This window comes from Pipistrellus hanaki (genome assembly GCF_964339955.1).
Source record: "Pipistrellus hanaki genome assembly, chromosome: 6".
NCBI classification, from domain to species: Eukaryota; Metazoa; Chordata; class Mammalia; order Chiroptera; family Vespertilionidae; genus Pipistrellus; species Pipistrellus hanaki.
The window spans coordinates 44,447,112-44,468,517 of NC_140508.1; the positions used below are offsets into that span (position 1 = coordinate 44,447,112).

General features: G+C 36.9%; 2 protein-coding genes across 4 annotated transcripts in view; one reads left to right on the forward strand and one right to left on the reverse strand.

Annotated features, from left to right (window-relative positions):
- PIGN (phosphatidylinositol glycan anchor biosynthesis class N) overlaps positions 1–12,139 on the reverse strand; it is an 80,626-nt gene extending 68,487 nt beyond the window's left edge. Inside the window, exons 1-6 of one of the 2 annotated variants that reach the window (XM_084888301.1) lie at positions 11,969–12,139; positions 6,273–6,525; positions 5,389–5,510; positions 4,634–4,732; positions 2,761–2,867; positions 359–483 (exon numbers count right to left, since the gene is read on the reverse strand). In XM_084888301.1, the coding sequence (XP_084744427.1) occupies positions 359–483; positions 2,761–2,867; positions 4,634–4,732; positions 5,389–5,510; positions 6,273–6,493 (674 nt within the window). In that variant the 5' untranslated portion in view covers positions 6,494–6,525; positions 11,969–12,139. Of the gene's footprint in view, positions 1–358; positions 484–2,760; positions 2,868–4,633; positions 4,733–5,388; positions 5,511–6,272; positions 6,526–9,726; positions 9,861–11,968 lie in introns of those variants that run through there. The other variant, XM_084888300.1, reaches the window with a different exon arrangement.
- A 221-nt stretch (positions 12,140–12,360) lies between these two features.
- RELCH (RAB11 binding and LisH domain, coiled-coil and HEAT repeat containing) overlaps positions 12,361–21,406 on the forward strand; it is a 95,425-nt gene continuing 86,379 nt past the window's right edge. For both annotated transcript variants that reach the window (XM_084888296.1, XM_084888297.1), the window contains exon 1: positions 12,361–13,126. In XM_084888296.1, the coding sequence (XP_084744422.1) occupies positions 12,601–13,126 (526 nt within the window). In that variant the 5' untranslated portion in view covers positions 12,361–12,600. The remainder of the gene's footprint in view (positions 13,127–21,406) is intronic.

Here is a 21,406-nt window from a genome sequence, read left to right on the forward strand (position 1 = left end):
AGCTCTCTATCTCTCTCCCTTCCCCTCTGTAAGTAAATAAATAAATAAAAATGCCTTGATTTCAATATTTACTGAATTTCTAAAATACATAATTTTTTTCTCTGCCTTGAAACATGAAGAATGCAGGATATATTTTATTTATATTAATGTGCAGTCCGGCACAGCACATGAGATTTTAGCTTCTATAGTATATCAATCTATAGCTCATATAGTTGACTTACTCTACGTTAGAGTTATTTAAAATATATCTTTTGTGATAATCACAAATATATATATATATATATATACTACTTTAAAAGTTCAAACAAAATGGTTGTTATCCACAAAAACAATAAATTAAACACAGCATTAAAATTACCTTGATGTGGGTCGATGAGCATGTCCATTTGTATCTATTCCTAATAGATGTAAGAAAAAAACTACTTTATCTTCATTTAGTTTAGAAAACAAAGATTGGTTGTTTCTGGCAGCATGAAAGAATTCCTATATGTAACAAATCAGTTAAAAATTTTAGTTCATTTATTTTATTTATAAAATAATTCTGATAAGAACATTTAATTAAATTTATACATAATTATAAAATTATCTTATTTTGTTTAAATTTGTCCTCAGGCCTACCACTACAAGATCTTTGCTGTCATTTGAGACATCTATGTTCAAATAGGAAACAAGCTATTTTTTTGTAGCCAAGAAAAAAAGGTTATAGAAAGGAGATGTGATTTCATAAAAATCTCATAATACTGAATAAAACTGGGTAGCTCAGTTGGTTGGAGTGTCACCCCGATATGCCAAGGTTGCGGGTTTGATCCCAATCAGAACACATACAAGAAGCAACCAATGAATGCATAAATAAGTGGAACAAATTAATCTCTCTCTCTCTCTCTCTCTCTCTCTCTCTCTCTCTCTCTCTCTTTCTCTCTCTCAAATCAATAAATAAAAAATATAAAGAAGATTGAAGAAATATTTTGACAAGAACCAAAAATAAAACTGTACTAGTGGCTTTAAGGGAACACAGAAGAGGGTTATCATTTAAATGGAATGGAAAGTGAGGTGAAGCAAAGAGAAGTCAGGGAAAATTAATAGAGGAGATGATGTATTAAACTGAGTTTTAAAACACAAAAAGATTCAATGTGGATGAACTTAATTCCTGTGAAGTAAATATAAAGACAAATGCAAACACATATTTAAAAGTATATTTATAAACAAATGAACAAAAATAACTACATCTGGAGAAGTACACCATGTCAGTTCAAAAGACATCACTGGTAAAAAGAAGAAGCATTAGGGATCAATCAATGAAAGCTTCATACAACAGATAAATTATAATTTGAAGATGAGAAACAATGGATTGATCGAAAGGAGAGAGCTAATAGTCACCATTTCCCACAATTTTTGATGAATTTTAATTGAACTCCTGGTGATAATTGTCCCTATCAAAGAGTCAAAAAAAATTCTTATTTCTTACAAAAACGCATAAATATTTTATTATGATTAATTTGCTAATTTGGTTTTACTTATCTAATTTTCCTTTAAAGTAAATTTTAAGTAAAATGTTTTTAAAAAAACATATACTTCATCTATAATAATAAAAGGGTAATATGCTAATTAGACCAGTCCGGACGAAGCTGGGGCCAGAGGAAAGCTGCCCAGGTCCCAGGTGCCTGGTGGTGGCTGGAGGGAAGCCGCTTGGGTCCTGGGTGCCTGCTGGCAGCCAGAGGAGGGAAGCTTGGGTCCCAGGTGCCTGCAGGCAGCCAGAGGGAAGCCCAGGTCCTGGGTGATGGAGGGAAGCCGGTGTTGGCAGCTAGGGAAAGAAAGGCCTATCTTGCACAAATTTTCATGCATCAGGCCTCTAGTGTTATTATAATTGCACTAGAGGTCCAGTGCACGAATTCATGCATGGGTGGGGTCGGGCAGGCCTGACCTCAATTGGAGCAGATCAGGGCTGGGCCTCTCAGGAGGAGGAGACAGCAGGAGGTTGATCAGCCAGCCTGCCCCGATTGGGGTCTGATCAGGGCTGGGCTGGCTTGGGGAGGGGCTGCAGGAGGTTGGCCAGCCAGCCCCACCCTTATTGGGGTGGGGGATGCAATCAGGGTTGGCCAGCCAGGGGGAGGGGCTGTGGGCCGATCAGAGTGTTGGGGGCCCATCAGGTGTGGGACTGCCAGTGGGGAGGGACTGCAGGAGGTTGGCCAATCAGCTCCACTCCCTATTGGGGAGGGGTGGTGATCAAGGGGCAGGACTGGTCAGGGAGAGCGGCTTTGGGCCAATTAGGGAGGAGCTACGGGAGGTTGGCTGTCTGGCCCTGTCCCCTGATCAGGCCAGTTCGCTGGCCACAGGGGGCATTATATCAACCAGTCATCAGTCGTTCTGGTCATTATGGACCCTGAGAGAGATTACATTTAAACAGCATTTTTCAAGAAACTTCCACACAGCTCATAGGCTGCCACATTGTAAGAAACTGGTAAAGGTTTACACCTCAGATAATTCAGCAGACTAGGAATAAAATACAGATTAACTGAATTCCAATGTAGGGCTCATTTTACTAGCTGAAGCATGTAGATTAGAAAGGTTATCTTTTTAAAATTATGTTTAAACTTCTATTAACTGGTTATTGTAGAATGTTAATTTCTTAAAATCCAGTCTTTTAAAAATAGTGTGCTAGAGTATAAGACTTTTACGTTCATACAAATACAAGATGTATTTACTGACAAATCTGTTTCTAGTAGTTTAAGTAGAAATAGGTGTCCTGTCAATAGCACGCACCTTAATGTTATCAAAGACCCACGTATCCAGTTTTGTTGCATCCTTGGCACCAAAATCCTCATTGTCAGCATCATAACAATATGTAAAAACATGGTTTCCTGAAGCATCTGAAAAGGAAATTGGGGGAAAAAAATTTTAAGCAATCTTTCAAACTGTTAGAAATATGAAGTAGTCATTTAAAGATTTTTGTGAGTAACCAAAATTTTTCACAAGGCATTTTAGATTATGATGGGAAAGAGAAAGATGGGAGGAATAGTTAATGTTTATTTTATATACTATGGACCATGCTTTGTCCTTTAATACATGCTGTTACTTGGTTCTCACAAGATATTCCAATTTTACATATACAATACATGTAAGTTAACTTATTTGCCAAAGAGACAACACTAATACACAAAAATAAACACCAAAGTTTGTCTCCCTATGGGATTAAATTATTAAAAAATTGTTTTGGTTAGAATGTTATAATCTAAAATAGATGAATTCACTTAGTTTACAAAACTACCGAAAGCAAGAAGAAATGCAAATAGTCACTCCTCTTATTTAAAGATTATGTGTAAATTTCTCAATATTGGGGAATAGATATTGCTTATTGCTAAATAGTTTGACGGGGTAAGCAAATATATTAATCTTATACATTTGCAATATTTTATAAAGAATCCAATCAACTTAGTGAGTTTCGGAGTTAGATAGGCTCTTATAGATTAGAAGAAAGAGATAAAACGAAGTAATGACAATCTCTTACAATGTCAGTTTAGTCCTATTGACACTACTGCTATTCTACTGCTTAGCCATTCTAATTCCCACATTCTAAGTAAAGATCTGAGTTTGGTTTGTTGGTTACTATAAGAAAAGGAAAATTCCCATTGAACTGTCTCCAATTCAGGCATTGACCCTATCCTATCAATTGTAGCCAGAAGTAGGAAGGTAAGTTAAATATGCCACCTGTCCTCCCCAAAGCTAAACTGCTGTTTAAACAAGTGACTATAAAAATGGCAAGCAGTTTGAGGTTTTTTGGCCTGTCTTACATAATAACATTATATGAATGACATACATAAAATTCTGAATATGTATTTTGCTTTTAAGACATAATAATCTTAAATTATTTCATCTAATTACACCCATGACTAAGTATAATGTTACAAAACTTTTTCATTAAGTGAAATGACCATTCTGCTCCCACTAAAAGGCATTAAATGACATAAAGTTGAAAAAAAATCCAGTGATTTTAGAAAGCAATGTAAATTTTATAATCAAAGATGTTCTAATACTTGAGATTCATACACAGAAAACAGAAACTAATTCAAATGGCAAGATCTTGAATATATGAAAATAGGAATCATAAACATAAATTTTAATGTTTAAATCTTTATGTGACTATCAATTTCTTTAAATTTTTTTTTTTTTACCAATTTCTTAATAATTCATCAATGTAAAATGAACCAGACATCAGCATTAGCATCATGAGGAGTTATATGATAAGCACTTTGCTAAAGGTTTCACATGAATTATCTAATTTAATCCTAAAAACAAACTTATGACATAAAATCATCATATTTACAAAAATCATACTGAAGTTCAGAGAAGTTATCTAACTTGTCCAAGATTATAAAGTTATTGAATGTTAGAGCCATATGTCATTCCATTGAATTCAAGAGTATATAAATGGCTAACAGTTAGAGGTTTCTTGTATTTCAACTAAAAAGAAAAAAAAATCAAATTGACATGTTTGCCCATTGCAACATGCATCCCTATTTCAGAATTATTAAATATGTTAAAACATGTATCTCGAAATCAATAAAATATTGTTAGTATCTAACAACTACTAAATTTATTAACCTATTTACTACCTGAGAAAATATAAATCTCTTACCTTTGGCAAACATACTCAAGATATCTGGACTTCCCCAGCTCCATGTGTACTTGCTTTGATTGAAAAGAGAATCAAATTCCACAGGGTTTTCCTTCCATCCTTCAGGTAATTGAGAGAAAAAGCAAATAATAACAAAACAATATACACATGGTGAGGTATTAGTATAACCTCTAAAGAACTATTCTTTAAATAATAACAATGAGCATTAATCGCACAACAAATGCAAAAGTAATAATAGATTCTGTTACATGTATCATGCTACAAATTTCTTAAAGCTTACAATAGATAATTTACTTCTTAATAAAGAATTATTTTGAACTTTTGGGAGTTAAATTCTAGGAAAATTATAGATCTATCCAATCACATTATTTTAATAGCACAGGATGATATAATACTAAAGCTTATCAGGGGTCTTCAAACTACGGCCCGCGGGCCACATGCGGCCCGCAGAGGAGTCTGATCCGGCCCGCCAGGTTTTTTGGGCAGTGAGCGCAGCCGAGGTGTTACAGTAGGAATTAGTAGGTCATATAGTCCGGCCCTCCAGCTCTCTGAGGGAACGTGATCTGGCCCCGACTTTAAAAAGTTTGAGGACCCCTGGTTCTTGATTCAATACAGTATGTGCTTAGCTAAGGCCTACTAAAATATGTCAAAAGTATCTCAAAACATCCTTCACCTTGTGTCATGATGCAGTACTAAAGAAGCAATATTTACAAAATAAATTTTTCAAAGGATGAAATTGTCTAAATAGACAATACCTTTGGTAACTGCACTAACATCTTCATAAAACCCAGCTATCATGGCTACATGACCCGGCCGAGATTCAGTTGGCACGCGAGTATGCGATATCCCCCAGCTGCCTTCGTGCATTATGATATTCCTAAAAGATATTACAGATGAATAGTTAACATAGACATAATTAAATGCTCTGTTAAGGCTTTGGAGAAATAATATTATTACAGAAGGAGTCAAACCTAAAAAAGTGAGTCAAAATTTATGAAGAAAAAAACCCTAATCCCAGCTGAGCCCAGTCCTAGCCCTCCCACCAGTGGATTCTGTAGCATAAGTGAGCCCAGGTACAAGAACAAAGACCCACCCAACCACTGTATAGAATCGTAAGACAAAATACACCAGTGTTATTTTAAGCCACAAACTATTGAAATTTAAAAAAAAAAAATTTTATTAATAAATAACATATATACAATAATATTCTCTCAATGTTAAATTTTATTAGGTGTGATGATGGTATTGTGGTTATGTAGGAGAGAGTCCTTGTTCTTAAAACATACGTATTGAAATATTTAGGGATGAAGCGTCATAGTATCTTTTCACAATTTTTTGTTCTTTTTAAAATGATTCAATTACAGCTGACATTTGGTATTATTTTATGTTAGCTTCAGGTTAGAAATTTATATAATCTACTAAATGACCCACCTAATAAGTCTAGTACCCACCTGGCACCATACATAGTTATTACAACACTATTGACTATATTTTTAACTTCTTTAATTATATAACAAAAATTGACCTAAACAGAAAGAGGAAGGCATAAAGAAATTTGGATACCTCTATTTAAAAACATTTCAATCAATTCAGATAATATTTTTTCCAGAGAAGTCTTTGTTCCAGTTGACATGCTTACCTAATAAATGGTGCTCTAGAATTTCCCTTTTCATCCAATTCATAAAGTGCATCTGCCCGCAGCCCATCAGCAACAATGAGCACTAGTCTCCTTGCTGGAGGAGGCAATGGCGTAAACTGAGGAGCCATCCCATGAACCAAAGGAGATGTAAAGTAAATGTCAAAAATGGAGGCGAAGAACACAAAATGAACGAGCAATCCCACAATAAAGAAGAGCAGCATATCCAGTGTAACTAATTAATCTTCAAGAAAAGCTGAAAGAGGAATGAAATTAAATCTGGGTAAACCTTAATGGAATTACGTATTTTCACATATCTTCATGACAACATATAGATGGAACATATATCTTAAAATATTACATAATTCAACTTGATTTTTGGTGGTTAACAATAAACATTTTTTAATAAAGAGATGATACTGAAATAAAATACATGATAAAGTACACTCAAGCAAAAATAAAAGATTCAAGTAGAATAAGGGAGGGCAGTTGGGGGTGATCAAGCCTGCAGGGGAGGGCAGTTGGGGGAAACCCAGGCCTGCAGGGGAGGGCAGTTAGGGGTGATCAGGCAGCAGGCAGAGGCAGTTAGGAGCTATCAGGCAGGCAGGGGGTGAGTGGTTAGGAACCAGCGGTCCCACATTGCGAGAGGAATGTCCCACAGGGATCGGATGTAAACTGGCAGTTGGACATCCCCCAAGGGGTTCCCCATTGGAGAGGGTGCAGGCTGGGCTGAGGAAACCACCTGCTCTGTACATGAATTTCATGCATCAGGCCACTAGTTCAATCAATAAAAATGTTCTGTGCACATATTATGTGCATAACTGTGTGTAAGGGTATTACAGAGAATACCAAGAAGACACAGTCACAGAGCTGATACTAAATAATGTGCATGAAACATTTAAATAATACTGTTAAGATAGTATGCCATTAACTGTCAAAAGCAAAGTATCCATGATGTCCGTTTCAAGGCAGCTTTTTCCCTAGTTGATTGAGACTGCTTCCAGGTGTATTCTCTGTTTAGCTCAAATCAATTTTTATAAAAATTCTCTATAGGTTTGTATGCTCTTACATTGACAGTTCATAATGAAATACTATGCAGAATTGAAATGAATTAAGTCACATTTATGATAAGGGTACATCTCACAAATATAGGCTTAATAAAAAAAAATTTTTTTAAGGCTCTGACTGCTCCTTTCTTCCTAATATCACCAAACTTCTTGAAAATACTGAATACAATCTCTTTTTACCCAATCATCTAATTCTCAAACAACTTAAATTGAGAAAGATTTCTCTAAGGTAGTGAATACTGCAAAATCCAATGGCTATTTTTTTCAGTTGTCTTTCATGGCTTACCCATTCCATTTGTCTTTATTAGCTATTCCTTCTTTTAAAAAGCTCTCATTTCTTGTCTTCTTTGAAAATTACTTCTTTGGTTTTCCTGCTATATCTCTGACCAGTGTAGAATGGGCTCTATCTGGTCAGTGAATTTTGGAGTTACTCAAAAATTGGTTATAGGCCCTTTTCTCTCCTCACTCTATAATTTATGTTTTGTTTTTTAATATATTTTATTGATTTTTTACAGAGAGGAAGAGAGAGGGATAGAGAGTTAGAAACATCGATGAGAGAGAATCATCAATCAGCTGCCTCCTGCACACCCACTACTGGGGATATGCCCGCAACCAAGGTACATGCCCTTGACCGGAATCGAATCCGGGATCTTTCAGTCCACAGGCCGATGCTCTATCCACTGAGCCAAACCGGTTTCGGCTATACTTTATGTTTAGGCATTTTTCATCATATCTTGGCTTCAGTTATCAACTATATACAAAAGTCTTAACAAATTATAACTCCAAATCCATATATGTAACTCCAAACTTGACACATCCACTTGGATATTTCAAAGAAATGCAAACTGAATATGTTTAAAACCACACCCATGATATAAATACCACCCTTCCCAACTATCCCCTTCCACCATCCACCCTACCTTCCACCAGGCCATGAGCCTTGTTTAGGTAGGAAGCCTCCAAACTCCTTAGTGTTAGTCTCAGGAGATGGCACCACCATTCACCCATATGTGTAAATCAGAGAACTAAGAGTTATTCTTTATACCCTATTCTTCTGCTATATAGCCATGTATTTCAAAATGCAAACCTGAACATCTCACCCCTTATATAAAAACCTTCAGTGTCTCTCTCCTACCCAGAACAAGACTGAAATCTTCAATATGACTAACAAGGCCTTACCTGGACTGGCCTCTGACTTTTTTTCTAGTCTTGTCTCATAGCATCTTCCCTTGCTTTATGGTACTTCACCACATTGGCCTTTCTTTTCTTATTTCTTTACATATCCTCATGTTTCTTATTGCTGTAAGACCGTCATGGATACAATTCCTCCCCCCAGAATACACTTCCATTCTACCCTCCATCCTCTCACCCCACTGCTTCTAACATCTGCTTGTACTTTCAAGCATCACTTCTTCCAGAACTGTGCAGTCTAAATCAGAAACTAAAACATTTACTGTAGTTTATAATTACATAGTTAAGTCTTTGACTATTTGGATTACTGTCTCTCTATCACTTATCCATAATTTTGTCATAGCAAGACAGGGCTGCTTCAGCACTCATCACAGTCCTAGGCACTTAGCAAGGACTCAAATGTTTACCGAATAAATTATATAGAATTATCTCTTCAAAGGTACATGTAATATGCACTATTGCCACTAGAGGCTGCCTTGCTTCTTTTTTTATTCCTCCAGAACATAACACAAAAACTGTAAAGATTCAGTACACATAAAAAAGAAAAAAGAAAAAAGAAAAAAAAAACAAAACACGAGTTTATGCTTAAGTCATTTACTATACATAAAATTGCAGTGATTCCAAAATATCATGTTTTACATACTACTTATGTTATTATGGCCCAACACATGTATATTAAGGAATATTAAGCAATATTATTATTATCTTCAAACAGAATATTTTTTTCAGTTTTACTGAAAAAGGCTCAATCATTTAGGCACCTCTCAAAATAAGTGAATAACTATTAAATTTTGAAGGACACATATCCATGTACCAATAAAAATTTATGCTAGTGGAATACTACACATTATAAAACAATAAAAAGTTAGATATCTCTAAAACTTTAAGTCAACAGCAATTTGCATTTAAAATTTTACTTATGATTATTTTAAGATTATTATATCCAAAATAATTTTTTTACACACTAAAAAGATAGCAGTGCTCACTAAAATACAAACTTCAATGATTATTCTGATTACTTAATCAAACACTAGCTGTAAAGATCTACATTAATATAAATCTTGATAAGTAAAAAAAAAAATCCCAATATATTACTAATAAACTATTGTTAAGTAGAGATCAGCAATATTTTAAATTGATAAATAAATATTTTAAATTGATAAATAAACTTCTATATTGTAGAAAAGCAAGGTACTTACAGAGAAGACTGGCCAGTTGATTTGTTATGAGTGTGGATGATCATAAAAACAAGTCCATGATTACAGGTTATAAAGTAGAATCAGGAAACTACATTTGTACAGGAAGCCAATCATAAATTCTATGTCCAACTTCTTACAACTCTCTGAGGAAACAAAATCTATGTTCAACCTATATTTTAGAAGTCAGACCCTAAATTAAAGCTATGTCCTTTGGGCCCTAATGACTTGTTTTTTCCAGTTAATATTTGTTTTATTTTTAGGTGTTTTATTTTTAAAACCCTGTCAAATATTTTCAACATATAGTAATATTACATTAATTGATAACTGACTATAACAACAACATTTATGGTATACCAAGTACCAGATATTGTGACAAACACATTCCTAATCCCGTGTACTTTCATTATCCCCTTGACAAATAGATGAATGTGAGATGAGAGAAGTAAAGTAACTTTTTTAAGGTCTCACAGCAAATTACAACTGGGATAAGAATTTTGGGCTCTTCACCTGAAAAGAACAATCCTCTTCAAGGACCTTAAGTGCAGGAAATTTCTAAAATTCCCCATTATAGAGATGGAATTGTAAATAAACTATTCATTTCTAATCATGCCCTTCCCATGACATTCTTAATCCACCCATTACTCCAGAAATTGGTTCCATTTTTCAATCTTTCTGGCAAACTCAATCACAATGAGGATCAATAATCCCTTTTGTCAAGAAATATATAACAAGCCCTAGCCAGTTTTGCTCAGTGGATAGAGCATCAGTCTGCATACCTCGGTTGCAGGCTCAATCACCCCCAGGACATGGTTGGGGTGAGAAGCAACCAATAGATGTATCTCTCTCACATAGATATTTCTCTGTGTCTCTCCCCCTTCCTTCCATTCTCTTTAAAAATCAATGGAAAAATATCCCTACAAAAAATATATTTATAACAGGATAGGGCATTAGTTATTTTTAATACTATTTTCCTAAAATGAGATTTTTTTCTGCATTTTTCTTCAATATATGTCTCAGAAAAATATTTAAAATTTGAACATTAGGACCTAATGTTCTATTTTTATTTTAATGCCAAAAAAACTTCTAGCAAAAAAAAAAAAAAGCTTCATTCAAATTAAAATTTTAGTTTACTGAGCCTGGGTAAACTGAAATTAAAGCCTACATTTAACTGTTGGCATCCCTTTACATGTAAACCAATAACGTGACCTAAGGTTACATAAGAATGCTCTATTTTAATTTTTCCATAGAACCAAAGGAGATACTTTACTGCTTGGATATAATATGTAACTTATCTGATAACATAATTACTGCTACCTATTTACTTTGGTCCTTAAAGGAAGCTATACAGAAAGAAAGGAAATCTTAAACCTGCAAAAGGAGCAATTTACGAGTGAAGAAAATAGAAGCTCTCCGGAATAGCACTCTAATACTGTTGACTAGAACGTAATATCCCCTTTACCACCTCGAACTGTAATTAAGGAATGATATAAAAGACAAATGTTGGACTTGAAACTTTTGTATGCTTCCTTTATGTGCTAACATTTGATAAAAATCAAAGCTGTCTAAACCATTTAGGTTTTAAAATAATTAAGTTTCACTATCAATACCTGAATTCCACTCTAAATGGAACAAGGTGCAAGACATAGTGAAAGAATAATGGCTTTGGACGTTAAGCTAACTGATTTTAGTTCCTTTGAATATTTATGAGTGGAGTTGACTGGACCAGGTCAATGGGACGTTTCTAGGCTTAAATTTACTTACTTTTCTGCTTGATGGGGCTGAATGTGATATTCTAAAGGGTCTCCTGTTTAGCAAATATTATGTATTAAGTTCTAAGTGTTTATTGAGCCCCCTTAACCGCTTGTTATACAAGTCCAGGCTGTCAGGATATTCACAGATCCTGGCAAATCCTTTTTCTATTTGCTCTCCGCACTCCCCCCGCCCCATCCTGCTGTCGTTTCACAGCCCTAACGTGAGACGGCGCTCCCTAGAAATGCACGCAGCCGGTGCTGCTGCTGAGCCTTCAGGGTAAGCAGGCACATGGCTGGGAAGGGAAGGATGAGAAAAGAAGCCACATTCTAACTACTGCCCCGGGGACCCCGCTACACAGGGGGGGGAAATGCCACCAGTTAGCGGCAACCAGAAAGAAAACGTGAAGCGTGCTCCAGAAGCCGCGATCTGCGGGCACGGGACCAGTTTCGGTGCCACAGCGCACCTCGGTGCCCTGGTCCCCGGATTTTACCTGAGGCTCATCCCGGTCAAGCCAGATCCGGGAACGAGGCCACCTCAGCGCGAAGGCAGGACTCCACTCTTTGGCAGAGTTCCCTCTCTGCCCACTGAAAGGACGGCCAAAGGAATGTTCCTAAGTCGCCGTCACAAACGCATCTCAGCCACGGAACGCCCCCTGTCACCTACCTGGCCAGCAACAGTTCTCGCGATAATTCCAAGACCAAGTCCTCCGTAACCCCGCCTCCTCCCTATTCCTAGCCAATCAAACATAGTGGGGGCGGGGTTTTGCATTTGAGTCCAGAGCGGCTTTGCTGGTGGGTTCCGTGAACCTACGGGGCTAGGGCGGGGCGGGCGCAGGACGGGGCGGGGAGAAGGGGAGGAGAGAACACGCTCTTTTTCTCGCGAGACTAGGGACCAGGAAGACGCCTGCAAAGCCGGGCTGCTGTTGCAGCCGCGGCAGAGGCGGTGGGTGTTGCTGCCTCCGGACCTTCTGCCTCTGAGCCGACGCCTGGTCTCCAGGTGGAGAGGCGGGACGTGGCCAGGCCCGGGCTGTGGAGGTGGGCAGTGCCCGCTGAGGGGGAGGGGGAATTCAGGCTGCGGCCTGTCATCCAGTCTGGGAGGTGCCTGCACGCCTGACAGGATAAGATGGCGGCGATGGTGCCTGGAGGTGGTGGTAGTGGTAGCGGCGGCGTGAATCCATTTCTCAGTGATTCAGACGAGGATGACGACGAGGTAGCGACGACCGAGGAGCGGCGGGCAGGACTTCGGCTGGGTTCCGGGGGCGACCTAGATCCTGGCTCTGCGGACTCGCTATCGCCCCAGGATCCCGTGGCCTTAGGGAGCAGTGCACGGCCGGTGCTCCCTGGGGAGGCGGCGGCTGCGATGGCCCTGGGGGGCAGCGGGGAGAACCCGGCCCGGTTGTCGATTGATGCGATCGCGGCTCAGCTGTTGCGCGATCAATACTTGCTGACCGCCCTGGAGCTGCACACCGAGCTGCTAGAGAGCGGCCGAGAGCTGCCTCGGCTGCGCGACTACTTCTCCAATCCGGGCAACTTCGAGAGACAGAGTGGGACCCCGCCGGGGTTGGGGGCGCCGGGGATCCCCGGAGCAGTCGGCTTTGGAGGCGCAGGAGGTCGGGAGCCGAGCATGACGTCGGGCGGGGGACAGCTCAGTAAGTGAAAGCAGCCTGCCTGGCCCGCAGGGTTGTTAGGGTTGTGGGGGAGGGTGTTTCTGGGCGGTTACGGAATATTATGGACATTTTAGACAGTTGCAGAGGGTAGGGTTTTTTTTTTCGCGGTGACTTCTCTCCCCCCCACGTCTGCCTTCATCCCTCGGCTGAACTTGCACTGGCTCCTGGCTCCCTAGTTGGGTGTCTGTATCTATAAAAGTATCCAGTGTTTCTAGTTCACTGGCTATTACAGGATTCCAGACGTCTCCCTTGCAAACTGGCTTATCGCTTTAATCATTTTTCCCTTTTCTCCAATTTCCTGAATCGCCATTACCAGGAAATAATGTTTCTTAAACTGTTCACTGTAATTTGACTGAAAGTCAAGACCAAGAAAAGAATAGGAAATATTGTTGCTCTGTCTCCACTGAAGACCCTTTGTCTTTGGAATGACTTTCTCATTAAAAAAAAAAAAAGATGGGGTTTTCAACTGCATGAAATATGGTTTCTTTCAATATACACAATTTAATTCAATTTCTATGCCTTAATTTCAGTAGTTTCCAAAATGACAGAAATCTAATGAGCAAGGTAGGCAAATTCAATCTGCAGTCTATCTCATAGTCCCATCACACCGAAGCTTTTGTAACCTGAATTAAATTAGAAATTTACTTTTTTACTTGTTAAAATTATTTTTAGCAGCACAGAGTAATCACTTACCTCACTTATCATATACTACGGTATATTTTTAATTGAATTTACTGGGGTTTCATTAGTTAATAAAAGTATATAGGTTTCAGGGGTACAATTCTATAATATTGTGTGTACACCATTCCAAGTCATGTCTCTTTCCAGTTCCACTTACTAGGTGTACCAGTTAATAATGCAGATTTTGTAACCAAAGAAAAAATGATAATTTCAAGAGAAACATTTAAAATGCTTTATTCAAAGTAATGTCCATCGCTAGCTACACATTTCCCCATCTTTCAGGTAATTTGTGGATAGCGTCCCAATAGAACTTTTGTTTTGAGGCAAACCATTTAGAGACCCAATTTTCCACTTCTTCATACATTTTGAAATGCTGCTCAGAAAGTGCGTGTGCCACTGATCAGAACAAGTGGTAATCTGAAGGAGCAAGGTCTGGTGAATACAGCGGGTGGGTTAAAACTTTCCAGGCAAGATCCTTTAACTTATCTTTAACTGGTTTTGAAGTGTGTGATGGTGCATTATCATGAAGCAAAATTACTTTGCTGTGTCTTCTGGCACATTCTGGTCATTTCACGATCAAAGCGTGATTCAAATTGATTATTTGTAGTCAGTAGCAATCAATAACAGTTTCACCTGGTTTTAGAAGCTCATAATACACCACACCTTCCTGATCCCACCAAACGCAGAGCATTGTCTTTTTTCTGAAGCAGTTTGGCCTTGCAGTCAATATTGATGGTTGACCTGGATTAACCCAGGATTTTGTGCGTTTGAAATTCTCAAAATCAATCCACTTTTCATCGCCAGTCACAATTCGATGACTTTTTGGTTTTCCATTTGTCTTTCGTTCAATTGATTCGACACCCATTTTCCTCCCTTTAAAATCTTTCCCATTGCTTGGAAATTGTTTGCTGAGCAACGTTTAATCTTTCTGCAAGTTGTTTTTGAGTTTGAAACGCATCTTTATCCAATAATGCTTGTAATTGTTGGTCTTCAAACTTTTTTGGTTGACTTGGACGTTGTCTTTCACATCGAAATAATCACTTTTAAAGCATTTAAACCAGCATTCACAGGTATCTTGAGATGGAGCATGCTCACCATAAGCTTCCCAAAGTATATGTTAACTTTTTCTTCAAAATAAAGTAATGAATTAAAAGTTCCTGCAAATGTTCTTTTTTTGGCACAAAATTCGACATTTTAAGCATAAAAATATCTATGATGTTAACACCTTCGGCAAATTTGACATGAAGTTTTGAAGCTTCTTGTCAATACAACAAATGGCATACATATCAAATCGCATATATATCAACATATGTGTAACTCCATCTATTGAACAAAATCTGCATTATTAACTGGTGCATCTTTACCCTCTCTTACCAGCTCCCATGTCCCCTTTCCCTCTGGTAATCACCATACTGTTGTCATTCTATTAGGGTTGGAATTTTTTTTCTTTAAATTTTTGTTGTTGTTGTTGTTAGTTAATCTCTTCATCTTTTTCACCCAGCTTCCCTCCCCACCCCCTGTCAGTCTGCTCCCTATGAGTCTGTTTCTATTTTATTAGTTTATTTTGTTCATTAGATTCCACATATAAGAGAAATCATATGGTACTTGTCTTTCTTTGAATGGCTTTTTAGTTTTAAAAATTGATTTCAGAGAGAGAAAAAGGGAGAGGGAGAGAGACAGAGAAACATTAGTGTGAGAGAAACTTCACTTCTGAACACACTCGAACCAGGTATTGAACCCAAAACCTTTCAGTGCACAGAGCAGCACTGAACCAATAGAGCACACAGGCCAGGGCTGAATGGCCTATTTCACTTAACATATTATAATACTCTCCAGGTTCTTCTATGCTGTCTCAAAGGATAAGATTTCTTTGTGTGTGTTTTTATGGCTGAGTGTTACTTCCATTGCGTAAATGTCCCACAGCTTTTTTATCCACTTATCTGCTGCTTTCAGATCTTAGCTATTATAAATATTGCAATGAAATAGGGGTGCAAATATTCTTTCAAACTATTGTTTTTGGTTCCTTGGGATATGGAATGGAATCACTGGATCATAAGACAGTTCCATTTTTATTTTTTGGGTTAACTCCATACTGCTTTCCACAGTGGTTGCACCAATCTACATTCCCACCAATAGTGCTTCAGAGTTCCCTTTAATCCACATCCTCCCCAACACTTGTTTGTTGATTTATTGATGATAGCCATTCTGGCAGGTGTAAGGTGATAGATATCTTATGTGATTTTAATTTACATTTTTCTGACGATTAGTGACACTGAGCATCTTTTTATATGTCTATTGGCCATCTCTATGCCTTTTTTTGGAAAAGTTTCTGTTCATGTCCTTTGCCCTTTTTTAATTGGATTGTTTGTTTTTTGGTGTCAAAGATTATAAGTTTTTTATAAATTTTAGATATTAACCTCTTATCAGATATATCATTGACGGATATGTTCTCCCACTTAGTGGGTTGTCTTCATTTTGTTGATGGTTTCCTTTGCTGTGCTAAAACCTTTCAGCTTGGCCCTGGCTGTTGTGGCTCAGTTAGTTGGAGCATAGGCCCATGAACCAAAAGATGGCTAGTTCCATTTCTGGTCAGTATACAATGGGAATTCATACAGGAAGCAACTGATCAATGTTTCTCTCTCACATTGATGTTTGTCCCTCTCTCTCACTTTTTCTCTCTCTAAAAAAAAAAAAAATTCAATAAAATTTCTTAAACTTTTTAGTTTAATGTAGTCTCACTTACTTTTTCTTTTGTTTCCCTTGTAGTATCTTAGCTAGAGGAATGCTGGTTTCACCTGAAGGAATGAGCTTTAATAAAAATGGGATTTATTTTGTTAGGATGAGCCTAGTTTTTTGTACAGTAAAGATAGTAAGTTGTTAAATGGAGAAGACAGGTAACTTCTGCTTTTCAGTGATGGATTTCTTTTAGGCACGGCATTTACCATGCCTTCAAATTTTTATAAGGCAACTAATTTACCAGGAGGCAGTCACTTATGATTATGATAATTTCACTTGTGAGCCTACAATCTTTTTGTCATCTTCCTCCTTTTTAAAAGTTTTCTGTTTCATACTACCTATCCTTTCTCAGAGCTCTCAAAGAGTACATATCTCATTGTGCTCAGTGTTCCTTTTCTAGTATCACCAGTGCTAAAATGTCATAATTACAGTCTTCCAAAGTTCTCATCTCTTTCCTTTACAAAGCAGTTCCTACCTGTTAGACTGGAATTGGATTTAGTGCTTCCTCTGGTTTCTGGGAGAGAAAATATCAACAGGATATTTACCTGTTGTATAACGGTCATTTTTCTTGCCTATGCCTTTCCAGTACTTTTTAAATTACTAATTCTTGTAGAAATTTATTCAGATATGTTCACTGCCTAGTACAGTAGTTTGAATATAATTGGTGTTCAATATTTTACATTGATTAATATATTTCTTAATTGTGTGATCAGTTAAGAATTGTAGGAATCCAGAAGATGTATTATATGATGCATGTTCATGATAATAGTGTAAACAGTCAGATATAGAAAAACCATTATCGATTATGGTAATGAAATAGCCCTTATGGAGAAAGTAAAGTTTAAATTTGACCCTCAACGATGGGTGAAATTTTGACCAAATAGTGACTTTATTATTTGGCCAAATTTAGACTTTTTATCCTGAGTGAGGGAAGGAAAAGGAAGTGAGTTAAAGAAAAGATAATATTTATTTTATATTTTTCCTTGTTTAAAACATCTTCTGGGAACATGTTTACCATTATCTGGCTCTCCACTTAATAAAGTGTTTCCATTTGGGTAGCTCTAAAAATGCTGATTGATGTTTTAAGCCACTGTTGTACTTTGGCTAAAAGGAAGCAAGATAGGGGTATTAATCAGGGAAAGCAGACCTTCTATAAAAAATTAAAATTACACTTTCTGGTTTTCAAACAAGAAAGTTAGGGGTGATGTTCAGAATGTATACTTGTTTGTTTTTTAAAAACTTTGGTTGAACGAGAACCTTTCAGAAATTGGTGTAATTTTAATTTTGTTTACTAGTATTTTTAGGTCCAAAGCTAAATTTGATTAATTTTTTTATGGCTTTTTACAGTGTCCCCTCCCATGGTTGTATGATAATCAACTGCAAAAGAATATTTAGCATGGTCTAAAAAACACACTGTGAAATCTAAATTACAAATATCAGTTGAGAAAGGGCTGATGGAGGGCAAAAGTAGGTTTGCAATTGTTAGTAAAGGAAACAGAGTTTATTCTTGTATTATTATTTAGTAATTATTGTGTTATTCATACAAACAGCTATAAATCTACTTTTGCACCATCCTTACCTTAACAGCCTATATTTTTCTTATAGATAGTTTTTACTGGCTTCACCCAATAAGTACTGTGAGAGTTAATGATGAATTATGGTTTCTAAATTATTGATACTAAAAGCATACTTATTAATATATAAATAGTGTCTTGCTATTTGGCCATATTTTGGATGCAGTGCATCTTTGATAGACTTTTTGGAGTTTGTATAAATTTTGGATTGATCTACTTCATTTAACTCCCTCATATGAGTATTTGTTTTAGTATTGCAATTTTTTTGAGATATAATTAAAGAATAATATTGTATTAGTTTTAGGTATCTCTCTATATAAAAGCCTTATATGCAAAGTGTCTCTTCGGGAGTTCCACTGACCAGGAATTCAGTTGCTCGCTATGACGTGCGCTAACTACCAGGGATGGCGCAGAACAAAGGAAGGCCCTGGCCATCAGCCAGGAAATGGAGGCTCTGACCAGCACCCGGTAGCCGGCAGCTGGCAGCCGCTAGGGACCCTAACCATGCACCAACTTTCTACACTGGGCCCCTAGTATAACATAATGATTGATATATGAGTATATTGTGAAATGATTACAATAAGTATAGTTAATGTCCATCACCATTGCTGTATTAAAATTGTATTGGGTATTCTGAATGCTTTTGCGGAGAGAAACATTAGGGACATGAGTGTGTTATTTCTTTTTAAATTTTGAAATTTTACATGAAAAAATGTTAACAGTTTTGTTTTGGGTGGTGTTTATATGATTTTGTCCATTGCACTTTTCTTTTTAAAAAGCATTAAAACAATATGAACAGTGTTTTGCAAGGAAAGTTTTGTAATGGAAATTGACTCTACTGCTTCACCATTAATTGGCACCTAATCCTGTAATATGGGCAATGTGGACAGAGTTTGGTGTTTGGGAGACATGAAATACCATCTTTTCTCTAATATATGAACACAAAGATTATATTTTGCATAATAACTTATTTCTTCATCTGTGTCTGACTTGTGTCCTACCTTTTCTGTCACCTTATATTGAATATCGGTGTCTTATATATCATCTATTAAGTAAATTTGAAAAAAAAGGATTAAAAAATGTCATTCTTTGCTGACAAACTAAATGATTACATATATACCAGTTTATTCGCAATTTCCTGTTGCCATTCGTAACCTTGAGGATCAGTTCTGTTTGGAATAAGTTAATGATTCTTAGTATAAGCTTGACACATTTCTTTTAGGATATATTTTGCATGTTTTAAGTGAACAAAACTACTTTATACCAATAGCTTTTTGTTGTTGTTGTTGCATTGTATTTGTATTTTGTAAGTATTCTGTATTTGTGTATGGAAGTAGAATTACCACCAGAAAGGACTTACTAAAGTCAAAAGTTTCTAATTTTTCTAGTCATGAGTAGAGCTCCTTATTATAAGCATTCTTTTACCGTCATGGTGAGGATTGAAGTTTGTTTGGGTTTTTTTTTTTTTTTTTTTTAAATATATTTTATTGATTTTTCACAGAGAGGAGGAAAGAGGGATAGAGAGTTAGAAACATTGATGAGAGAGAATCATCGATCAGCTGCCTCTTGCACACCCCCTACTGGGATGTGCTCGCAACCAAGGTACATGCCCTTGACCGGAATCGAACCCGGGACCTTTCAGTCCGCAGACCGACGCTCTACCACTGAGCCAAACCGGTTTCAGCTGAAGTTTGTTTTGTTTTTTCCTTTCAGGGTAGATGTGTAAGGATGGCTGACCAAAGAATGTAAGGTGGAATGATGAGATTTATGAAGGTTAAAATCTCTAGTCACATCTTATCATTGTTCTTAAAGATCAACATTTGCATTTTGTAACCTTTAATAAGTTATAATAGTAATAATGTTGGTTTTTGTTTACTAATCCTTTAAATAAGATGACCAAAGATAGCCTATATTGATAGGTGAGTTATGAATTTGTGTTCTCACTGGACCCTTCAATTTCCCTTTTCATTTCTATAATTTGTTAAAGACATACTTGTTTGTATTGAAACACTTGAACCAAGATTTATTAAAAATGCCATTTTAAAGTAAAGGCATTAAAAATTGAAAACAACCTAAATGTCCAACAGTAAGGGATTAGTTTAAATATATAATCTACATCTGCTGATCTGGAATAATCACCAAGTTATAAATTGAATAAATTAGGATGCAGCCAATATGTATATGCTTTCATTTATGTATAAAAAAGGGATAAATTTGCATATACTTGGCATGTTTTGAAAGGATACATACAGAAGAGTCTAAACAATGATTGTTGTTGCAGAGGAGGATTGCTGGTTGGGAGATGGACACAGAGACTTACTTTTTATTTGTAGGTCCTTTTTTATTTTACCACCTGTCATTTCTTAAATGGCAGGACTGGGATTCCAACCCAGATCACTGATTTCAAAGTCTGCTCTCTTTCCATTACACCACAACTACTGTTTTATGTCAGCTTTGAGACACAGGCTCCGTAAAAGTTCTCAGATCATTTTAGTATATAATCAAGCAAAGATTTTAGTAATTCATTCAGAGAACATATATCTTATTAACTCAGTCAGAATAATCAGTCATCTTAATGCAGAAGGCTAGTCAGGTAGTACAAAATTGATTATTTAAAAAATAAAGTGATGCCAGTCAGGAAGCATAAGGAAGCCAATTGATTGATGTTTCTCATATCAATGTTTCTCTGTTTCTCTCTCTCTAGGATATTGCCTCACACTAACCATGTCCTTAGGTGAGGATTAAAAAAATAATAATAAATAAAATAAACTGTAGCAACACACTAAGGCGAGGTGAATAATCTGCCTAAAGCAGTGGTCAGCAAACTGTGGCTCAAGAGCCACAAGTGGCTCTTTGGCCCCTTGAGTGTGGCTCTTCCACAAAATAACACGTGCGGGCCACACGCGTACAGTGCGATGGAAACTTTGTGGCCCATGTGCAGAAGTCAGTTTTTGGCTCTCAAAAGAAATTTCAATCGTTGTACTGTTGATATTTGACTCTGTTGACTAATGAGTTTTTCGACTGCTGGCCTAAGCATCATTTAATGTCAACAAGGTGTCTATTCTGCACAGCACTCAACATAATCCAAATCAGGAAATGCACATACTACATGTGATTCAGGCTTGTAAAACAATTTCAGCTTAGTAGGGGGATCATCTTAGGGTCAAACCTGCCCCAAAATTCATATCACAATAGCAGTGAGGATTCAGGCATCTACTAAATCACTATTTTTCTTTTTAAAAAAAAATATATTTTATTGATTTTGTACAGA